A 22,317-nucleotide genomic window follows, 5' to 3' on the forward strand; every position below is an offset into this window, starting at 1 on the left:
GTTGTATGCCAACTTTTTCACTCACTTTCGCTTTCATCAAGAGGCTCTTTAGTTCTTCTTTGCTTTCTGCCATAAGGGTGGCAGAAAAGGGTGGTCATCTGCATATCTGAGGTTATTGGTATTTCTCCTGGCAATCTTGATTCCAGCTTGTGTTTCATCCAGCCTGGCATTTCGCATGATGTACTCTGCATTTAAGTTAAATAAGCAGGGTGACAGTATACAGCCTTGACGACAGTATACAGCCTTGATGTACTCCTTCCCCAATTTATAACCAGTCTGTTGTTCCGTGTCCAGTTCTAACTGTTGCTTCTTGACCTCCACACAGATTTCTCAGGAGGCAGGTCAGATAGTCTGATATTCCCATCTCTTGAAGAATTTTCCAGTTTGTTGTGATCCACACAGCCAAAGGTTTTGGCATAGTCAATAAAGCAGAAGTAGATGTTTCTCTGGAATTCTCTTGCTTTTTCAGTGATCCAACAGATGTTGGCAATTTGATCTCTGGTTCCTCTGCCGTTTCTAAAACCAGCTTGAGCATCTGGAAGTTCATGGTTCACGAATTGCTGAAGCCTGGCTTGCAGAATTTTGAGCATTACTTTGCTAGCGTGTGAGATGGGTGCAATTGTGCATTGTTTGTGCATTCTTGAAAAGATAATTAAAATATGGTTGAATTATTTCCTAAGGCTTTGTTCTCAAGTACCTGACTGTAGCCAATTACTTGCTCACAGTCTCCAAAGGAGTCCCTCAGCCAGACATGTTTGGGGTGGAAATTTTTCCTCTTTTTTTTTTTTTTTTGTCGCCTGGATTGTGGGATCTGTTCACGGAAAGCATTGAAAACCTGGAACCCTAACCTATAGATCACCAGGAATTGCACCCTCCCCCCACCCGCCTCAAATTCTTATTATTTTTGATGTCTCCAAGTGAATGGGAAACAAAAGAAAAAGTAACGCTCCGAGGGGAAGTGAGTATAAAATTTCACATTCCACATAGGCACAATTTTGCATTTCCAGTTACTCCTAGTTTCCATCACCCGCTCTAAAACTCCTGCCGTCGCTTAAGTAAAGAAGCTGTAACTGCCTGGGGTCTCAGAAGGGCCAAAATCCAAGCTCCGCCCACAGTTCCAAGCCCCGCCCTCACGTCCCAGCGATAGGGCGCTTGGATGGTCAGAGGGTCTGTGTCCATCCGCTCGTGTTTTCACATAAACCCTTGTCAACCGGAAGTGCCCTGGCTCTCTAATTCCGCACAGAGCCTGGCTCCAAAGGACACCGAACACGTTCAAAGGATCCAAAGTATAAACGCAGAACCCGTTCGGAGAGGAAGACACAAGAATCTCCCAGGATGAGACCACGTCTGCAGGCTCCGCCCCTCCAGGGACACAGCCTCCTTCCATCCTGACGCGTCTCAGCGGTCCTGCCCCCGGCTCAACGGTGCGCATGCGGAATCCCCTCCAGACACGGAAGCGGATCCCGAGGAAAGACTGACGCGCTCGGGTGAGTGACTTGATTGCTTAGATCGTTACTGCGCTCTGTGGAGTTCAGGCCCCCTCCTCCACAGCTGGGTTTCGGGCGTTTCCCAGTAAAGTAAACCTCTGAACCCGGTTGTCGCTCTCGCTCTGAGACCACCCCTACCGCCTGTGGTGGCGTCGCCACAAGCCTCGGTTCGGTCCCGGGAGTCCGGGCCCGGTTCCGGTTAAAATCGCTCCGACTCAGGTACCGGCCCAAGCTTTCTGCGTTCGGTCCATATAGACGCTAAACGCCTGCAGCTCTTTACCTCTTTCAACCCTTTGGCGGACTCCCGACTCCTTCCCCTCTACCTCCGCCCTCCTCCGCCCTATTCCGTTATAGCAAGTCCTCACTCTGGAGGTTGAGCGCCCTTGACCGCCCTCCTTGGAGAGCAGAGAGGGAATATTGAAGCAGAAGTATATGCAGTTAGCGAGGCATCAGAACGTTTGAGGAGAAAGAATTACAGGGATGAACAGAGATTGCAACAGAGTGAGGCCTAACAGTCTGTGGGAGGAGGAACAGAGAGGGTGGGAAACAAAATGATGCCTATGATCAGACGAGGAAACACAGAAAAGGACACAAAAGGAGAGAAGTAGAAGGACCCAGGGAGACACATAGAGAACAAAGCACACAGTGGTGGCGAAAGCGGAAAACCCAAACCCAGCTGAATATTGAGTTGATTAAATGTGGAATATTAAGTTATGAAGTACTAAGTAGTGTCTCTAATAAGCTATATTTGTTTAAAGTTTGTTGACATGTTTAAATTATGCAGAGGAGAGTGATAGTTGCAAAAGCAGGTGTTTGAGGCATCTGCATTTTCTAATTTTTGCTTCAGATGACTCCATTTGCAATCCCAGGCCTTCCAGAGGGCAGAGACTTAGTTCCAGGTTGTTCTCTTCCCTTCTAAGAAATGGGGACAGAATCTGTGTTACCACAGAGTTCTTTTGAAAATGGCCAGTATTACCAGTACTGTTGCAATCACCCCCTTTGTTCTATGGCTCATGTCAATCTTTTCTAAGTTTGATGTATCCTCACACTTGTTTTAGCTTTAATCTCAGGAACCATTGGATATGTTATAATATTTTTACTGTAAATTTTATTGCTCAGATTACCAGGTTAATATACTTTCTACTGTGTTCTATATTGGAACTATTCTGAATAGACATCAACTCTATTTGTTGTCTGGTAGATAACTTTACTGTGTATGTGGAAAGGATGTTGATCACCTTTTAACACTCAAAACCTAGTTTAACCAGTTTAATATTCAGTAGCTTCTTTCTTGGTTTAACTTATTAGCTCAATTGGTGAGCTCTGAACTGAAGTGTCCAAATAAAACGATTGTTTCCTCTCCGCAGATGTTAAACGATGGGCTGGATTTGTTACCGATCTGAGTTCTTGGGCTCTACTCAATAGGAACTGATAACAGGCCAGGTGAGGAATTCAGGCAAAGCTTTACTGGGACTTGTCCTGCAAGACAAGTGAACAAGAATAAGAAACATTTGCCCTTGCTTGTTCCCTGATGGGAGGCGGGGCTGGTTCCTTAAATGGGGTGGGAGTGGGGGCGGATAAGTAGATCTGACTGGAAGTGTGGCTTAGATGGTCTGCCCACCTGTTTGGTGATGCTGTGTGCAGAGATCCCATGCAGTATACTGCTTTTGTTCTCAGCACCTCAGAAGTGGCATTTGGGTTTTGGCCTTTTTGTGTCTTCAGTTCAGTCGCTCAGTTGACTCTTTGCAACCCAAGGACTGCAGCACGCCAGGCTCCCTGTCCATCACTAACTCTCGGAGCTTGCCCAAACCCATGTCCATCAAGTCAGTGATGCCATCCAACCATCTCGTTCTCTGTCATCCCCTTCTTCTCCTGACCTCAGTCTTTCCCAGCATCAAGGTCTTTTCAAATGAGTCAGTTCTTTGCATCAGGTGGCCAAAATATTGGCGTTTCAGCTTCAGCATCAGTCCTTCCAATGAGTGTTTAGGACTGATTTCCTTTAGGATTGACTCAATGGATCGCCTTGCAGTCCAAGGGACTCTCAAGAGTCTTCTCCAGCACCGCAGTTCAAAAGCGTAAATTCCTCGGCACTCAGCTTTCTTTATAGTCCAAATCTCACATCCATACATGACTACTGGAAAAAACATTGTTTTGGTTAGACAGACCTTTGTTGGCAAAGTAGTATCTCTGCTTTATAATATGCAGTCTAGGTTGGTCATAGTTTTTCTTCCAAGGAACAAGTGTCTTTTAATTTCATGGCTGCAGTTACCATCTACAGTGATTTTGGAGCCCCCTTCACTATTTCCACTGTTTCCCCATCTATTTGTCATGAAGTGATGGGACCGGATGCCATGATCTTAGTTTTTTGAATGTTGAGTTTTAAGCCAACTTTTTCACTCTCCTCTTTAACTTTTATCAAGAGACTCTTTAGTTCTTCTTCGCTTTCTGCCATAAGGGTGGTATCATCTGTATATCTGAGGTTATTGATATTTCTCCTGGCAATCTTGATTCCAGTTTGTGTTTCATCCAGCCCGGCATTTTGCATAATGTACTCTGCATTTAAGTTAAATAAGCAGGGTGACAATATACAGCCTTGACGTACTCCTTTCCTGATTTGGAACCAGTCTGTTGTTCCATGTCCAGTTCTAACTGTTGCTTTTTGACCTGCGTACAGATTTCTCAGGAGATAGGTCAGGTGGTCTGGTATTCCCATCTCTTTAAGGATTTCTCACAGTTTGTTGTGATCCACACAGTCAAAGGCTTTGGTGTAGTCAATAAAGCAGAAGCAGATGTTTTTCTGGAACTCTCTTGCTTTTTCTATGATCCAGCAGATGTTGGCAATTTGATCTCTCATTTCTCTGCCTTTTCACAATGCAGCTTGAACATCTGGAAGTTCACAGTTCATGTACTGTGAAGCCCAGCTTGAAGAATTTTGAGCATCATTTTGCTAGCGTGTGAGATGAATGCAGTTGTGGAGTAGTTTGAACATTCTTTGGCACTGCCTTTCTTTGGGATTGGAGTGAAAACTGATTTTTTGCAGTCCTGTGGCCACTGCTGAGTTTTCCAAATTTTCTGGCATATTGAGTGAAGCACTTTCACAGCATCATCTTTTAGGATTTGAAATAGCTCAACTGGAATACCATCACCTCCACTAGCTTTGTTCCTAGTGATGCTTCCTAAGTCCCACTTCACTTCACATTCCAGGATGTCTGGCTCTAGGTGAGTGATCACACCATGGTGGTTATCTGGGTCATGAAGATATTTTTTTGTACAGTTCTTAGGTGTATTCTTGCCACCACTTCTTAATATCTTCTGCTTCTGTTAGGTCCATACAATTTCTGTCCTTTATTGTGCCCATCTTTGCATGAAAAGTTCCATTGATATCTCTAATTTTCTTGAAGAGATCTCTAGTCTTTCTCATTCTATTGTTTTCCTCTATTTCTTTGCATTGATCACTGAGGAAAGCTTTCTTATTTCTCCGTTCTAGTCTTTAAAACTCTGCATTCAAATGGGTATGTCTTTCCTCTTCTCCTTTGCCTTTCACTTCTTTTCTTTTCTCAGCTATTTTTAAGGGCTCCTCAGACAACCATTTTGTGTTTTTGCATTTCTTTTTCTTGGGGATGATCTTGATCACTGCTTCCTGTATAGTGTCATGAACCTCCATCCATAGTTCTTCAGGCACTCTGTTTATCAGATCTAATCCCTTGAATCTATTTGTCACTTTTTTGGGGGGGGCGGTATCTTACTGTTCATAATTTTCCCCAGCTGTGCATGTATGCAGTTATTTTTAGTTCTTTATTGTTTTTTTTGTATTCTGTGCTCAGTATGCATTTGTTCAGGTACAGAGCAGTGCTATAGGGGGGGTCCCAGGTTCCAGCCTTTCTTAGATTGATGTGAAACTTTGTTCCAATAGAGCCCAGTTCATGATGAAGAAATTGTTCAGAGCACATCTCTGTGGGTGACCTTCTTTCTTGTGTTTCTGGAGTAATAACTATTTTTCATTTTATATTTTTTGATTATAATGTTTTTTGGAAAACAGGAATTAAATGTTTGAAATAGCTCAGATGGTAAAGCGTCTGCCTACAATGCAGGAGACCTGAGTTCGATCCCTGGGTTGGGAAGATCCCCTGGAGAAGGAAATGGCAACCCACTTCAGTATTCTTGCCTGGAGAATTCCATGGACCAAGGAGCCTGGTAGGCTACAGTCCACGGGGTCTCAAAGAGTCAGACACGACTGAGCGACTTCACTCACTCAAACCCATGAAAAAGAAGTTTCTCTTGCTCAGGAACATGAAAGTTAATCTGGAATTAGGACAAACCCTTTCTACTTAAGTCTGTCCAGACTGCCACTTCAACCCAGTTCTGCTTACTCAACTCAGACTTTTTCAGGGTAACTTTGTAAAATTATTCCTGCTCTGAGCCTCAGTATACTCACCTGTAACCCACAGTAGACCAATTTGCCTGTATAGTTAAAACTTCAAATGTGTTCCAGTCCTGCAACAGTTACAAAAAACACTTAAGAAAGAAACAGAGGCATAGGCCCAGAGATAGAGGCGTATCTTTTTCTCAGCTTGTCTTTCTCTAGCGTATCTTTTTCTCAGCTTGTCTTTCTCTATCTCTGAATCAGAGGTAAATCATAAATTTGATTGTGTCATCCTTGGCATTAAATCCTTTTACGGTTTCCCATAACCATCAGGACAAAAATCTCAGTTGTTCATTATAGCTCACAGGGAGCTCTAGAACTGGGGTGACCCTCCAGAGTTGGTTCCAATTAACGTAAGGGGCAGCTTCCATATCCTGCATCTACCAGTCACTGGATGCTGGCCACCTGCAAGAGAGAACTTGGAGGAGGCAGTTTCCTTGGGCTGAGTGCCAAATGGACGAAGGGTGATGTAATTGGAGCAGAGTGTGGGTTTCGGCAGCAGGGAGGGGCTTCCTGAAGTGGGTGAAAAACTTACTAATTGGTCTTCCTGTAGAAATTTATTGCCCCTGGATCCTTCCTTTTACAATTGGCAGCAAAGGACTATCTTTCCCCACATTAAGGTTCACCTTCTGGTATCTTTGTGGCAGAGCAGGGGGGTATGTTGATTGTAAGCATTAAACAACATATTTTCCTCATACAGAATAATCTTACCTGAAGAATCTAAGAAGAAAAAGAGGAAAGAAGGAAGAATGGAGCTTTCCCAGGTAAAAATCATAGTCTTTGTTGATCTGTTAACTCTTTCCTAAAAAGACAAGATTTGGACTTGTTAAACTTCTCTATCCATGAAGTTTCCTGCCTAAAATATTTAATCACACACAGGGCCTTCCCTGAATCTCCTCTCATCTCCCTGCAGATTGATCTTCACTGTGACCCAGTGACCTAGAACTTAAGGAAGAGTGTCCTTTTAGGTGATCCTCCTGTGAAAGGTTTTGTTCTCAGGCGTGGATTGGAGGTGAGAGTAGGCTCTGTGGTGTCAGTGACGTACGGTAGTAAGGATTGTTCAGAAAACCCTTCTGCATGCCCTTTCAGCTCCATGTAAACCAAAGAGGCTACATATAAGCAATGTACTGGTTGGCCAAAAAGTTCGTTCAGATTAGAAAAACTCAAATGAACTTTTTGGCCAATGGAATACTAATGTAGGTAAATACCCGAGGAGGTGTAGAATGAAAGACTGATGGGGAAACATGCTTTTCGAGATTTTAAAAGTTAAAAAAGTGAATCAGTATGTTTCTGGCTCTAAAATATTTCTGTACACTAGCAATAAACAACTTGAAAGTAAGTAAAAATGCAAACTAGTACAGCCACTATGGAGAACAGTGTGGAGATTCCTTAAAAAACTGTAAATAGAACTGCCTTATGATCCAGCAGTCCCACTGCTGGGCATACACACTGAGGAAACCAGAAAGGAAAGAGACACGTGTACCCCAATGTTCATCGCAGCGCTGTTTATAATAGCCAGGACATGGAAGCAACCTAGATGTCCATCAGCAGATGAATGGATAAGAAAGCTGTGGTACATATACACAATGGAGTATTACTCAGCCATTAAAAAGAATACATTTGAATCAGTTCTAATGAGGTGGATGAAACTGGAGCCTATTATACAGAGTGAAGTAAGCCATAAAGAAAAGCACCAATACAGTATACTAACGCATATATATGGAATTTAGAAAGATGGTAACAATAACCCTGTGTACGAGACAGCAAAAGAGATACTGATGTATAGAACAGTCTTATGGACTCTGTGGGAGAGGGAGAGGGTGGGAAGATTTGGGAGAATGGCATTGAAACATGTATAATATCATGTATGAAACGAGTCGCCAGTCCAGGTTCGATGCATGATACTGGATGCTTGGGGCTGGTGCACTGGGACGACCCAGAGGGATGGTATGGGGAGGGAGGACGGAGGAGGGTTCAGGATGGGGAACACATGTATACTTTTGGCGGATTCATTTCGATATTTGGCAAAACTAATACAATATTGTAAAGTTTAAAAATTAAATAAAATTTAAAAAAAAAAGAAAGTAAGTAAAACAGTTGCCTTCACAAGACCATCAGAAAGAGTGAGAATTAATTTAAGGAACTGGAAGATTCATACAATGAAAACTACAAGTATTGATGCAAGAGTTGAAAGAAAAATAAATGTCAAGATATTCTGTGATTGCTGATTGGAAGACTTAGAGTAGTTAAGATGGCAGTACTTGCCAGAGTGTTAGAAAGATTCAGAACAATCCCTGTCAGAATCCCACCAGTCAATTTTGTACAAATGTGACCCTGGTCCTAAAATTCATTTTGAATAAGTGTGGCTCCCAGACAGCCAAAATAAATGTGAAAAAGAACAGAGTTGGAGGGCAGCATCAAACCATACTACAAACCAGGGGTAAACAAATCTGTGTTTTTAGCATGAGAAGGGTAATATAGATCAAAGTGATAGACTGAGTCCATGAGCAAACCCATCCATATTTCTTTTTTCTTTTTTAATTAATTAATTATTTGGCTGTGTTGGGTCTTAGAGGTGGCACATAGGCTTCTCTCTAGTTTTGGTGCTCAGGCTCCAGAGTGAGTGGTCTTAGTTGCCCCACAACATGTGGGATTTTACTTCCCTTACCAGGGATTGAACCCCGGTCCCCTGCATTGGAAGGTGGATTCTTAGCCACTGGACTCCCAGGGAAGTCCCAGTCTATTCCTCTTTTTGAAAGAATGCCAGAAACATTCACAGAAAAAGAGTATCTGTTTTTTTTTTTTTTTCTTAAAAGAGTAGTCTCTTTAAAAAAATTGAAGTGTAGTAGACTTCAGAAGTGTAGATTCACAATGATTTGTCAATGTCTGGTGTACATTAAAGTACATTAAAGTGTGTATATATATATATATATATATATATACACACACACACACATACACACACACACACACATTATTTTTTATATTCTTTTCCATTATGGTTTATTATAAGATATTGATGATAGTTCTCTGTGCTGTACAGCATGACCTTGTTATTTATCCATTCTCTATAGAATGGTTTGCATCTGCTAATTCCAAACTTTCAATCCATTCTCCCCATCCCACCTCCCCCCTGGCAACCACAAGTCTGTTCTCTGTTGGCGAATTTGTATCAGTTTGATAGATAGGTTCATTTGTGTTATATTTTAGAATCCACATATAAGTGATATGGTATTTGTCTTTCTCTGAGTTATTTAGTATGATAATCTCTAGATGCATCCATGGTCTTGCAACTGAAATGGCTTCATTCTTTTTATGGCTGCATAGTATTCCATTGTATGTATGCATGACATCTTGTTTAGCCATTCATCTGTCAGTGGACATTTATGTTGTTTGCATGTCTTGGCTATTGTGAATAGTGCTGCTTTGAACACAGGGGTGCATGTATCTTTTTGAATTATAGTTTTGTCCACATATATTTCCAGGGAGTGGGATTGCTGGATCATATGGCAACTCTATTTTTAATTTTTTGAAGAACCTTCATACTGTTTTTCCATAGTGGCTTTGTCAGCTTACATTCCTACCAACAGTGTAGGAGGGTTCCCTTTTCTCCACACTCTCTCGAGCATTTCTCATTTGTAGATTTTTTAACAATGACCATTCTGATCAGTGTGAAGTGAGGTACCTCATTTTTAGTTTTCGTTTGTATTTTTTTTGATAATTAATGATGTTGAGTGTCTTTTCTGGAGAAGGCAATGGCACCCCACTCCAGCACTCTTGCCTGGAAAATCCCATGGACGGAGGAGCCTCGTGGGCTGCCGTCTATGGGGTCAGAGTCGGACATGACTGAAGTGACTTAGCAGTGTCTTTTCAAGTGCCTTTTGCCCATCTGTATGTCTTCTTTCACGAAATGTCTGTTTAGATCTTCTGCCCATTTTTCGATTGGGTTGTTTTGTTTGTTTTTGAATTGTGTGAGATATCTGTATATTTTGGAAATTAAGTACCTGTTGGTTGCATCATTTGCAGGTATTTTCTCTTGGTCTGTAAGTTGTCTTTTTTCTTTTGTTGATGGTTCCCTTTGTTATACAAAACCTCATAAGTTTGATTGGTCCCATGTGTTGATGTTCACTTTTACTTCTATTGCTTTGGGAGGCAGACCTAAGAGAAATAATTTTTTGGTTCAGCCATGTTATAGTATGTATCAATACTGCATTCCTTGTCACATCTAAAGTGGGCCTCTTGTAGGCAGTATATGATGTGCTCAAGGTTTTCAAGCCAGTCTGTCACTCTGTGTCTTCTAGTGGAGCATTCAAGTCCATTGACATTACAGGTAATTATTAATAGATAGGTATATACTGCCAATTTAAACCTTGTTTTCCACTTGATTCTGTATTTCTTTTTTTTTTTTTTTTTCCTATTTCTCCTTTTGCAGTTTGATGATTTCCTATTATATTATGCTTGTGTTCTGTTCCTTTTGGTTTTTGTGAAATAGTTTTTGATTTATGGTTATCCTGTTTTTCAAGTATGTTAACCTCTTCCTGTATCTACTTTCTTTAGGCTGATAGTCATATAGACTTAAACACACTTTTTGTTAAAAAAATTAACAAATCTACATTTTCTCCTGGATTGGAAGAATGAATATGGTTTAAATGGCCAAACTACTCAAATACATCTACACATTTAATATGATCCATATCAAATTACCCATGACATTTTTCACAAAAGTAGAACAAATAATCCTAAGAAATCAGACAAAAGGTTACATTTTATACTATTCTACTTATATGCAAATATCCCAAGGAGGTACATCTATTGAGATAAAGCATTAGTGGTGTCCAGGGACTGATAGCAAATGGGGAAGAAAGAAACAACTGCTGAATGGGTAAAAGATTTCCTCTGGGGACAACTGAAATATTTTTGAACGAGAAAGAGGTGATGTTCAACATTGTAAATGTACTAAATGTCACTGAATGGTCCTTTCAGTTCAGTTGCTCAGTCGTGTCCGACTCTTTGCGACCCCATGAATCGCAGCATGCTAGGCCTCCCTGTCCATCACCAACTCCTGGAGTTCACTCAAGCTCACGTCCATCGAGTCAGTGATGCCATCCAGCCATCTCATCTTCTGTCGTCCCCTTCTCCTCCTGCCCTCAATCCCTCCCAGCATCAGAGTCTTTTCCAATGAGTCAGCTCTTCACATGAGGTGGCCAAAGTACTGGAGTTTCAGCTTTAGCATCATTCCTTCCAAAGAACACCCAGGACTGATCTCCTTTAGAATGGACTGGTTGGATGCCCTTGCAGTCCAAGGGACTCTCAAAGAGTCTTCTCCAACACCACAGTTCAAAAGCATCAATTCTTCTGCGCTCAGCTTTCTTCACAGTCCAACTCTCATATCCATACATGACTACTGGAAAAACCATAGCCTTGACTAGATGGACCTTTGTTGGCAAAGGAACGTCTCTGCTTTTGAATATGCTATCTAGGTTGGTCATAACTTTCCTTCCAAGGAGTAAGCGTCTTTTAATTTCATGGCTACAGTCACCATCTGCAGTGCTTTTGGAGCCCAAAAAAATAAAGTCTGACACTGTTTCCACTGTTGCCCCATCTATTTCCCATGAAGTGATGGGACCAGATGCCATGATCTTCGTTTTCTGAATGTTGAGCTTTAAGCCAGCTTTTTCACTCTCCTTTAAAAGTGGCTAACTTTGTTAATATGAATTTCACCTCAGTTAAAAAAAAATTGGAGGATTGTAACTTGCTCAGAATTATCTTATATAGATCACTCAGAACATTCATTCCAGCCAAGCCAGTCCTTACACGTCTGATTCTGTAAGACTGATTTTCAGAACTCTCTCCCTATTCATTTGGTGAAATGTTTCCTTTCAGGGACTGTTTACATTCAAGGATGTGGCTGTAGAATTCACTCAGGAAGAGTGGGAATGCCTGGATCCTATTCAGAGGGCCTTGTACAGGGATGTGATGCTGGAGACCTACAGGAACCTGCTCTCCCTGGGTGAGGAAAATGTCTCTGTTTGTAATTTTTTCCCATACAAATGTTCTCTCTGACCTTAGGTAACAAATTTCCAGAACATTTATTGTACACTATATATGTATATTTTTGCCATATAATTGTACTCCATGAAATCCCATAGTTGAGATTTCAGACAGTTTTCCTTAATTCTTAAACTTTATACATGTGTGTGTTGATCTGAGCCTGATATTTCAAAAGTCAGTGCTTCTCAAGATACTTTTTACTTTGCCTATCATGTGTTCCTTCTGGAATGAAAAAAAATTTTTTTGTACTTACTCAAGAGTCTTTTAGAATTCCAGAGACTATTATTTTGTATAATTGTGGTTATTTATTAACTTACTTGCTAGATTTATCTTTATTTATGAAAACGTATCAATTATTGTGATGTATAGATTTGTAAAAATATTTTTTCTTGCATCATGTTCACATGTGATTAAACAGTATTATAAAGATTAGGGATTAGGGAAGACAGTCTCGAATCTCAATTATGATTTCATGCCTCCAGTTCTGTAAGCCAGTACGTAGACAGACTTTCTACTTATGGAGTATCATTTAATTATCCAAGTTATATGGCAAAAAAGTGTGCGTTGTACATTGTATGTACTTGAAATTTTATTATCTGAGATAAGAGAAAACATGAATGCTGGAAAAAGTATAAAAAGAAAACTAAAAGAACTGTCATAGTGTTTGAAGACCATGATTGAAGAACTTTTGTGGTCGTTGTATTATTTTTGTGTAAGTGTCTAATTCAACATGAAATATTTTCCAACTCTGTGCCATAGGAAGCTATTCTGCCACATTTGCAGTCAAGGAATTATCATCCCCAAAAGAGGACATCAGTAAAGGAGAATTATGCCACCTAATGACATTAGAGAAAAATGAAACTTATGGCATCAAGGATTTTGACCTCAAGGAAATCTGTGAAAATATGCAGGAGAGTGAGAGTGAGTGGGGATATGATGCAAGAAACGACAAAGAAGTGCTTTTGACCCACAACAAAAATCTCAGTCAGAAGGAAGATCAGGATAATAAATCCTTAATTAATTTTCCTCAGAGTGTTTCTGTAAGAAGTAATACATATGAATATTTCACGCACGACAAGCCATTCATAAGAAATTTGTTAACAATGAAAGATAACATAATCATCGCTGGACACAATATAAAGTGTTTGGACAGTAGAACTGGAGCAAGACTGCAGGCACAGGTGGCTGAACTGCAGAGATTTACAACTGAGGAGAAAATGTATGGAGGCACTCAACTTGAGAAGTCAGTCAGCAATGGTTCCTCAGTTTCCTCACTTCATCAAATTCCTCCTAGTGTGGAAACCACTGTGTTATCTGCACAACACAGGAAAACACACACTCGAGAAAAATCTTACAACTGTAATGACTGTGGGAAGGCCTTTAGCAAAAAATCAAACCTCACAAATCACAAGAGAATTCACTCTGGACAGAAACCTTACAGATGTAGTGACTGTGGCAAAGCCTTTAACCACCAGTCCCACCTTATAGCACATCAGAGAGTGCATGCAGAAGAGAAAGCATATAAATGTGGTGTCTGTGGCAAGGTCTTTAGTCGAAATTCACATCTTGCAAATCATCAGAGGATGCACACTGGAGAGAAACCTTACAAATGCAATGAATGTGGCAAAGCTTTTACCCAATTTTCACACCTTAGCAGACATCAGAAGATGCATGCTGGAGAGAAACCACACAAATGTAATGAGTGTGGCAAGCATTTTACCCAGCGTTCAAACCTTATGGCACACCAGAGAATTCATACAGGAGAAAAACCTTTTAAATGTAATAAATGTGATAAGGCTTTTATTGAACGGTCACAGCTTTGGGGTCACGAGAGAACTCATACTGGAGAGAAACTTTACAAATGTGATGAGTGTGGAAAAGCCCTTACAAGACATTCATATCTTACGCAACATAAAACCATCCACACTGGAGAAAAACCTTACAAATGTAATGAGTGTGGCAAAGCTTATACCCAGTTTGCAAGCCTCACGAGGCATCTGAAAATACACACTGAAAACAAACATATGCCTCACACATATGGAAACGCTTTTATTCAAAGCTCAAAGTTAAAACAATTCAGACAAAATTTCTGCATGTATTCCAGCCTTACTCAGCTAATGGGACTCTATCAGGGTGGAAAAACACATACAGATGCCCAGCAGACACATGAAAAGATGCTCAGCATCATTAATCATCAGGGAAATGCAAAACACAAAGTCAATGAGATCCCACACTATAGTTAGAAAGACAATAAATAACAAGCATTAGCAGTGCTGTAGAGAAAAGGGTACTCTTGGGCCTTGGTGCTGGTATTGTAAATTGGTGCATCATTTATGCAAAACAGTATGAAAGATTCTCAGAAATTAAAAAACAAAAAACCTATTATGTGAGCCAGGTTTCGCACTTCTGGCCATTTACTAGCAGAACAGAAAAACACTAATTTGAGAAGATATAGGCACTCTTAATATTCACTGTAGCATTATTTCCAATAGCCAAGATATGGAAGCAACCTAAATATCCATTAATAGATGAAAAATTAGAGGATATGTGTACAAGGCGCACACACACACACACACACATACACACAGGAATATTAGCCATAAATAAAGAAGTCTAGCCATTTGCAACAACATGGATGGATCTAGAGGATTATACTAAGTGAAAGAAGTCAGATGTAGAAAGACAAATACTGCATGATCTCCTTATATGTGGAATATAAGAAACAAAACACAGTGAAAACAGCTTCATAGATAATGAAGAACAAATGCCTGGTTGTTGCCAGAAGGAAGGGTGGTGTGGTTCCAGGTAAAAGAGATGAAGAGGACCAAGCCATACGAACTCCTAGGTATTTATATATGTCATGGGACTGTTACATCCTGTGTAAGGAAGATGTTTAAAAATATTGTGATGACATAGAGGATAGATGGCTACACACATCATTGTAATTGTTTTTATAAAGCAAATGTTGCCTCGTGTGTGTAGTACAGCTAAAATGAACAGTTACAATCAATTATATTTCAATAAAAGAGATTCAACCTTAGAGAGAAACCATACAAAACTAATGTATATGATTTTTAATATTTACTTGATTGAATTTTTGTTATTTATACTAAATCTGCAGACATCAAAAGGACAATAAGGGACTGTTAAAAATACTCTACACGTATATACTTGAAAACATATGTGAAATGGTAAAGGTAAAAAGAAAAGTGAAAGTGAAGTCACTCAGTCGTGTCCAACTCTTTGCGACCCCATGGACTGTAGCCTACCAGGCTTCTCCATCCATGGGATTTTCCAGGCAAGAGTACTGGAATGGGCTGCCATTTCCTTCTCCAGTGGATCTTCCCAACTCAGGGATTGATCCCGGGTCTCCCACATTGTAGGCAGGTGCTTTACCGTCTGAGCCACCAGGGAAGAACCTACCCTAAATCACACATGTGAAACAGATCATTTGAATGAATACTTTGAATTACAGAATTAATGTGTAATTTTTATCTGTGGAGGGATTACATACTACAGTATGAAATACAAGACTATCCTTGATTATAACGAGCAATGTCATTCGGATACCTGCCAGAACAGCCTTTCTGTTTCTATTCATCACTGTTCATTCTGTTCATTATCAGTTTCAGAGACTCTTAAGGACAAGATTTGGGGTTTGAGGATTGGAGGACTATTGTATATGATGCTTTAGGTCACTAACCATTGCTCTAAAAAGAGCAGTGTTTAAAAAAAATTTTTTAATAGATGACATCATTATTTTTTGCTAAGGTGTTTATTTACCTTTTTAAAACCATCATTCCCTCATCCCAGTTTTATAATTGACATATATCAACTTTAAACTGTACAGCAGAATGGTCTGATTTACATGTATTACGAAATCATTGTTTACTTAGCATCCATCATCTCATATGGGTACAATAAAATGAGAAAAATAATTTTTTTTCCTTTTAATGAGAACTGTATTGTTTAAAATACTTTATTCCACACTCTTGATGAATTACCTTCAAATACCTTTGAGAAAAACTTTATATCATAAACTTAAATCAGTAATGTCTAAATGTAATTTCAGATTATCTATACATTCATTTTGAGGGTAGACAGTTTAACTTTAAAATTATAATATAGCTTAGCTCTTTTCTGTGTTCTTTATCTTGGAATGTTTTGTCAAATGTGGGTAACAAAGCCTGTAAGACATGAAGACATTGGGATTTAACTTTTACCTGAAGTATTACCATGTTTGCAGTATTTCTTAGGGCATTTTGTAGGATGTATATTCTGTTTAATATGAATTGTATATTAAGTAAAGCTAGATTATCAACTATCAAATAATGTCATTCCTACACTCACTAACTTTTGTGGCAATATCTGTTTCTTAACATCTACTGCAAGTATATGTTCTCACATTCTTACATGTGAAAGATATCATATGCAGGAATTGGTAATCATTTGAAATATGGTAATGTTTGGATAGGGTAATTAGTATATTCAAATATTTTCACATACAAATAAGCAAAATGTCTTAGCATGGCACACACGAATAGAAGATATATCCTTACATTTGTAAAAGATCTAGTGAGTAGGATAGATTTTGGGATCTTTATAAGGTAGTTTACTCTGTATTATGCAATATTGGTAGCTCGTCATGGTGACAAGAAAGATATTTCAGCATGGAGTTGATAGTGGAACTTTTCAGCAAACACAGATCAATAGGAGAAACTGACTATAGGTATTCATGAGTCCATTTTGTTCCTGATGAGTTTTGTTTTAATAATTTAAAGGCAGCAAAATGGGCATATTCACAAGAAAAGGATATTTCCTCAATGGCAATAGATTTTTAAACGTCTCCTGTAATATTAAGAAACAAATGTAAATTATTAGTGATCAAAAATGTGACAATACAGTGATGTCATTTGACCTGTGTATATATATTAAACCCTATAAGTTGACTGTCCCCTCAAGTCCTCTCTGCACAGTTGTTAAAGGATAGACTGTATTTGTTACCGACCTGGGTTCTTGGACTGTTTAATCAGTAGAAATTGGTAACAGGCCAGGCAAAGAATTCAGGCAGAGCTTTATTGGAACTCCCTTGGACTGCAAGGAGATCCAACCAGTCAATCCTAAAGGAAATCAGTCCTGAATATTCACTGGAAGGACTGATGCTGAGGCCAAAACTCCAATACTTTGGCTACCTGATGCGAAGAACTGACTCATTGGAAAAGACCCTGATGCTGGGAAAGATTGAAGGCAGGAGGAGAAGGGGATGACAGAGGATGACATGGTTGGATGGCATCACCAACTTGATGGACACGAGTTTGAGTAAATTCTGGGAGTTGGTGATGGACAGGGAAGCCTGGCGTGCTGCAGTCCATGGGTTCACAGAGTTGGACACGACTGAGCAACTGAACTGAACTGCAGCACAGGTGAGAACAAGAAACAGGTGACTTACTCGCTCCCTGAGGCTGGGTGAGCTGGTCTCTTAAACTGGGTGAAGATGGGGGCAGAGTAGGAGCAGATTGGGTGGGTCCCCCTAGCTGGTCTGCCCAACCCCTTGGTGGTGCTGTGGGCGGGGGACCATGTTCAGTACCCTGCTTTTGTTCTCCTCACCTCTGAAGTGGCAGTTGCAGTTGGGTTTTGGTCTTTTTGTATGTTATTCATAATTTGTCACAGCTGTGCACATAAGCAGTTATTTTTAATAGCTTATGGTTTCTTGGTACTTTAAAAAAACTTTTAAATATATTTTATTTAGTTATTTTTGGCTGCACCCTGGGTCTTCTTTACTGCTTGGCTTTTCTCTAGTTGCAGTGGGTGGTGGGAGCTACTCGCTAGTTGCAGTGCACAAGTGGAGAAAGAATCTCAGTGAAATAATTTAAAAATACAGAGTTGCACAAACATAGCTGCTGATGTGGAAAACACTGTAAAGGGGTCAACTTAGAAATAAGCTCAGTCATTTCTTGTTCCAGGTGCCCTCTTCTCTGACCTCTACTCCATGCCAGTAAAAGGAAAGGAAGGGGTAACCTGCAACTGAGTGAATCAAGTCACTGCCCCCACGGAATAAAAACTGCAAATGGAAGTTATCTTCTCAAATAATTACAAGATGCACAAGACCTATAGACACGTGTTTTGCAATTCTCACCCTCATCTGTATGATTTAAACAAATTTTAAATGTACTAGATTCTAAAAACACAACTCCTACATCACAACTTAATTATCCATATCCAAACAGCTGGAGCCAGTTACCCACTCCCTCTACCTGTACTACCAGGTTATTCCATTCCATTCACCTTACCTGTCTCCCTATTCTATCCCTGTGTCTCTTTTTGCTCCCATCTACCCTCCTGCTGTTTCTCCCCTCCTAGTTCTTCCCTCACACCTGTTCTGCCCCACTCTTCAACTTATTCCCCTCCCCTCTTGCACTCTTTTTCCCCAACCTGACTGCCCTCAATCTCCATTATTTCTGGTCATTTCTTCCCCTGACTCTCCTACACCTGACACAGGAGGGAAGGGAACAGGGCACAACCCTTAAAATAATGACTCAGTCATTAAACCTATGACAAAATCCAGTTACAACTAATTAGACCCAAGATGGCGGAAGATTTGACTGCCAACAAACCTTGAACTTCATTCTCTGCTCGTCGTGACATATTAGTTAAATGACATGCTCATAGGTGCTATGACAGTTCTGACGCCAACTGTCAGAAAGGCCAGAAAGTGGGGGGTGGCCCAATTCACAAAAGTCTCCATCTCTCCCTGAAATAGCTTAAATAATTACTCCACTCTCTAGACTGTGAAATTACTCAGCCCCTAAAAACTAACCACCTTGTATTTCAGGGTCGCTTTCACTTTCTGAGACTGACTACATTCTGCCTATGGAACGTGCATTATCACAGGGCCTCTCACCTTCTGAGATGACCTACTTTCTAGCTATGGAATGTGTGCGGGCACGCGCATCGGCTCAGTACTGTCCGACTCTTTTGCGACCCCTATGGACTTGTAGGCAGCCAGGCTCTTTTGTCCATGGGACTATCCGGGCAAGAATACTGGAGTGGGTTGCCATGCCCTCCTCCAGGGGATCTTTCCGACCCAGGGATTGAATCCACGTCTTCTAAGTGCCTCCTAGGAGGCCCTGTGGAATGTGTATCTCTCTGAATAAATCTACTCCTTACCTATCACTTTGCCTCTTGCTGAATTACGTCTGCACTGCTATGTAAAGAACCTGAGCATCATTAAGTCCTGAGACCAGGTGTGCAGTATTAATTAAGACCCTGGATTCCAGTCCGAATTGGAGGAGTGTGGTTTCGCTTCTTTCTCCCTAACACTCCCTCCTCACTCTCTGGCACCCCAGGGTGATACGTCTTTCCTGCTCTTCCTCAGCGCTTCTTGCCACTAGTCCTCTTTCTCTCCCAGCACCAGAAGACTCTGAAGGCCACGGTTCCAACTCTTATCTTCTCTCCTGACTCCCTGTGTGAAGTTCCTCGTCACTGCTGCTCTCTAACCTCTGGAGATCGGGCTCTTTATTTCTGTTTGATATACCTGCTACATTCAATCAGGACTTAACTGCTTTCACTTTATCTTCTCTTTCTTTACAAGTCCCTGAGCCATCTTCTATGTTCTCATCGGTTCTCCCTCATGTTGTTCTCTTTCTCAGTCGCTCTGTATCTGCTTCTCTTGATTCCCTTTGCCCCCAAATTTTCAGGGGTGGCGACTGAATAAGATACCCTGGGACCCAAAGAGACCGTTTTCCAACTGAGTTGAATTTGACACGGAACACTGATGTCACACGGGCAGGTCATGGTAGCACCCTGCCGTAGGGTGATGGGACGGGCTGACAGGAAGGGGAGGCCTGTGGAGCCGAAGGACCGGCGAGGACAGAGGGGCTGGGAGGGAGGGGGTCTCAGAACTGGGGCGGTCTCTCCAGGATCCCAGACACCCGGAGAGGACACTGCCTCTCCAGGAACGGGGCGCCCCGGCTCTACCTCCAGGGCCTGACAGGGCGAGACGGGTGATGGCGTCATCGAATTCACTTTGTTCTCTTAGCAGAGGACGTTGGAGGCGGAAGTGGTAAAGGATTTAAAGCAGGAAAATGCCTTGAAAGGCGGTGTTTACGTGGGTCAAGGGCAAAAAAGCCAAGGGCTCAGGGACCCGCCTCAGGGTGATTTTAACCCAAAGGAAAACAGTCGACTTTGAAAGGCCGACGTCTGGATTTACTGGGGGCAGAGGGCCGGATGCTAGGATTTAAAGTCCTGAAAGTGAAGTCAGGGGTACCGCGCAGCACCGATTTACACAAGAAACGAGAGGCTTGGTACAGCGTACCCGACTTCGCATTCTCCGGTTCCGCAAGGCGCTGCATGGGCGGTGTTTTAGTGGCCTCCGGGGCGGGGCCTGAGCGGAGTGCTACCGGCGAGGGGCGGGGCGAGGAGGGAACCCCGGGCGGCTGGGGACGGGAGGTGCCTCCCCGTACCTTGAAATTGCTGATTTTAACCGTCTGTCTGTAAAGAGGACTGTGAGGCGCAGGTCCAAGCTAGAAAAGTGTTAACTCTTGCTGCCCAGCGTGACTTGTGCTCTGCACTACCAGCTTCCCGGTCTTGAAGAAACGGCGCGTGCGCTTAAGGACTGTGGGCGGGGCCTGAGCAGAGCAGGACCAGCAAGGGGCGGGGCGTAAAGAACCCGGGCTTGCGCTACGACTGAGATGGAGGGAGGAGAGCCGGTAGAGGTGTGGTGTGTGCGTCCCTTGAATTCCCTCCCAAGTTTACCTTTTCTAGGTTTAGACATGCTTAAGGGTCTTTGTATCTTATGAGAGGATGGCTTCCTGCTTAGCTTAAGTTACTGTCTCTAACAAGTTTTAAATTAAATGCTTACAGTTGTGTGGGCCACTTATTTTGGAAATTTCTTTTTAACAAGTTGAAAACAGTTTAAGTCAAAAGCTATTTTTGCCAGCGGTTGACCGTTGGTCCTGAACTGAGAAAACTGTGATCTCAGTGAGGAGTAGCTGTGGGGCGGTAGTTGGATCCAGAAACATTGCCTGCAATCAATTAATTTAAGCAATTTAAATTAAAAAGAACTGGAGTTATCTGTGTAGGGATTACAAGTTAAAATATGAAATACAAAATTCCCAATGGGTAGAACGGACGATAGAATATTAAACGCTACAGAACAGCATTTTGTTTCAGAATTTTTCGCCATGGAAGGGTCTAGGCAGCCAGGAGGCTTCGTCCTTTTCTCTCCTGATTTTAGGCTCTTTTTATTTCTGAAGTGGGTCTACTCAGCCTCAAGTAGCTACCCCTTGGATGAGCTCACTGCGGTCCCAGTTGAAGTTACACTCGCCCTTTGTGCTTGGTGAGGGTGAGGAGGACTGTCCGGGTGGAGGGTCCTGCTTCTGCCCTCCTCTGCTGTTCCTGGCCAGATAGATTCTTTTCCACTCTTCCAGGTCAAAGGACCCCTGCACACATCAACCCCCTAAAGTGAAGGCCATACCAGAGGGTGTACTAGTTTCATTTTGTGTTCTTCTCATTAATTTGCTGACCATGTGCAGAGTATGTAACTACAGTCCAGGCTTGTCTGCATCAAGAATAAAATGGTAAGCCAATGGAATACACTCTACCACCTCATCCAGGTTATTTTTAAATCATGGAGACAAACACCGTCCTCTATCACTTACAGTCATGCAAGTCAAATGCCCCAAAGCAAAGGTCTGGCATGTGGACACCCCCATCACACCAGCTCTACCTTGTCCCCGTGTGGCTCATCACAGCTGGAGAAAAACACAGGCCCGAACTGACTGTTCTTGATTCAGATTCCTGGCTGTTCCCTCACATTCCCTGTGTGTTTGCTCCATACCTTTCCTATGGAGCTCCTCAAAAGTCCACCTCTACCTCTCCCATCTTTTTTTTTTTCAAAGACCCTGTTTATTCTCCATTGAGCTCCTGGAGCAAAGGAAGAGATCTCCTCTAACTGCCTCAACAGTCTGCCTCAGGGCCTGTGTTCTCTCCTCACTATTGACTGTGAATAGCCTGAACCCACCTCTGGCTGTTGGTGATCCTGAAATTGTGTCTTTATGCCAACTCCACTCTGTGTCAGGACAGCATGGCATTCTTCCTCCTCTGCTACACACACACACACACACAGGCCTTCTAAACCTTTTTATGCACTCTACCATCTTTAAAAGGGCTTCCCTGGTGTCTCGGATGGTAAAGAATGGGCCTGCAATGCAGGAGACCTGGATTCAACCCCTAGGTTGGGAAGATCCCCTAGAGGAGTGTACGGCAACCTACTCCAGTATTCTTGCCTGGGGAATCCAAAAGAGCCTGGCGGTCTACAGTCCACGGGGCTGCAAATAGTTGGACACAACTGAGCGA

At 41.8% G+C, this 22,317-nt stretch overlaps 2 protein-coding genes across 8 annotated transcripts in view; one reads left to right on the forward strand and one right to left on the reverse strand.

The window, feature by feature from the left end:
• The first annotated feature begins 1,134 nt into the window (after positions 1 to 1,134).
• ZNF677 (zinc finger protein 677) lies at positions 1,135 to 22,256 on the forward strand. 6 transcript variants are annotated; one of them, XM_059876762.1, is made up of 7 exons: positions 1,447 to 1,487; positions 2,855 to 2,930; positions 5,527 to 5,681; positions 6,611 to 6,674; positions 6,824 to 6,922; positions 11,794 to 11,920; positions 12,721 to 17,713. In XM_059876762.1, exons 6-7 carry the CDS (start codon positions 11,887 to 11,889, stop codon positions 14,202 to 14,204), a joined length of 1,518 nt encoding a protein of 505 aa, XP_059732745.1. In that variant the 5' UTR covers positions 1,447 to 1,487; positions 2,855 to 2,930; positions 5,527 to 5,681; positions 6,611 to 6,674; positions 6,824 to 6,922; positions 11,794 to 11,886; the 3' UTR covers positions 14,205 to 17,713.
• ZNF729 (zinc finger protein 729) overlaps positions 2,880 to 22,317 on the reverse strand; it is a 28,726-nt gene continuing 9,288 nt past the window's right edge. Inside the window, exons 3-5 of one of the 2 annotated variants that reach the window (XM_059877213.1) lie at positions 6,622 to 6,712; positions 5,923 to 5,981; positions 2,880 to 2,966 (exon numbers count right to left, since the gene is read on the reverse strand). In XM_059877213.1, the coding sequence (XP_059733196.1) occupies positions 6,702 to 6,712 (11 nt within the window). In that variant the 3' untranslated portion in view covers positions 2,880 to 2,966; positions 5,923 to 5,981; positions 6,622 to 6,701. Of the gene's footprint in view, positions 2,967 to 5,922; positions 5,982 to 6,621; positions 6,713 to 16,705; positions 16,810 to 22,317 lie in introns of those variants that run through there. The other variant, XM_059877214.1, reaches the window with a different exon arrangement.

This window comes from Bos taurus, chromosome 18, assembly GCF_002263795.3.
Source record: "Bos taurus isolate L1 Dominette 01449 registration number 42190680 breed Hereford chromosome 18, ARS-UCD2.0, whole genome shotgun sequence".
Classification (NCBI taxonomy): domain Eukaryota; kingdom Metazoa; phylum Chordata; class Mammalia; order Artiodactyla; family Bovidae; genus Bos; species Bos taurus.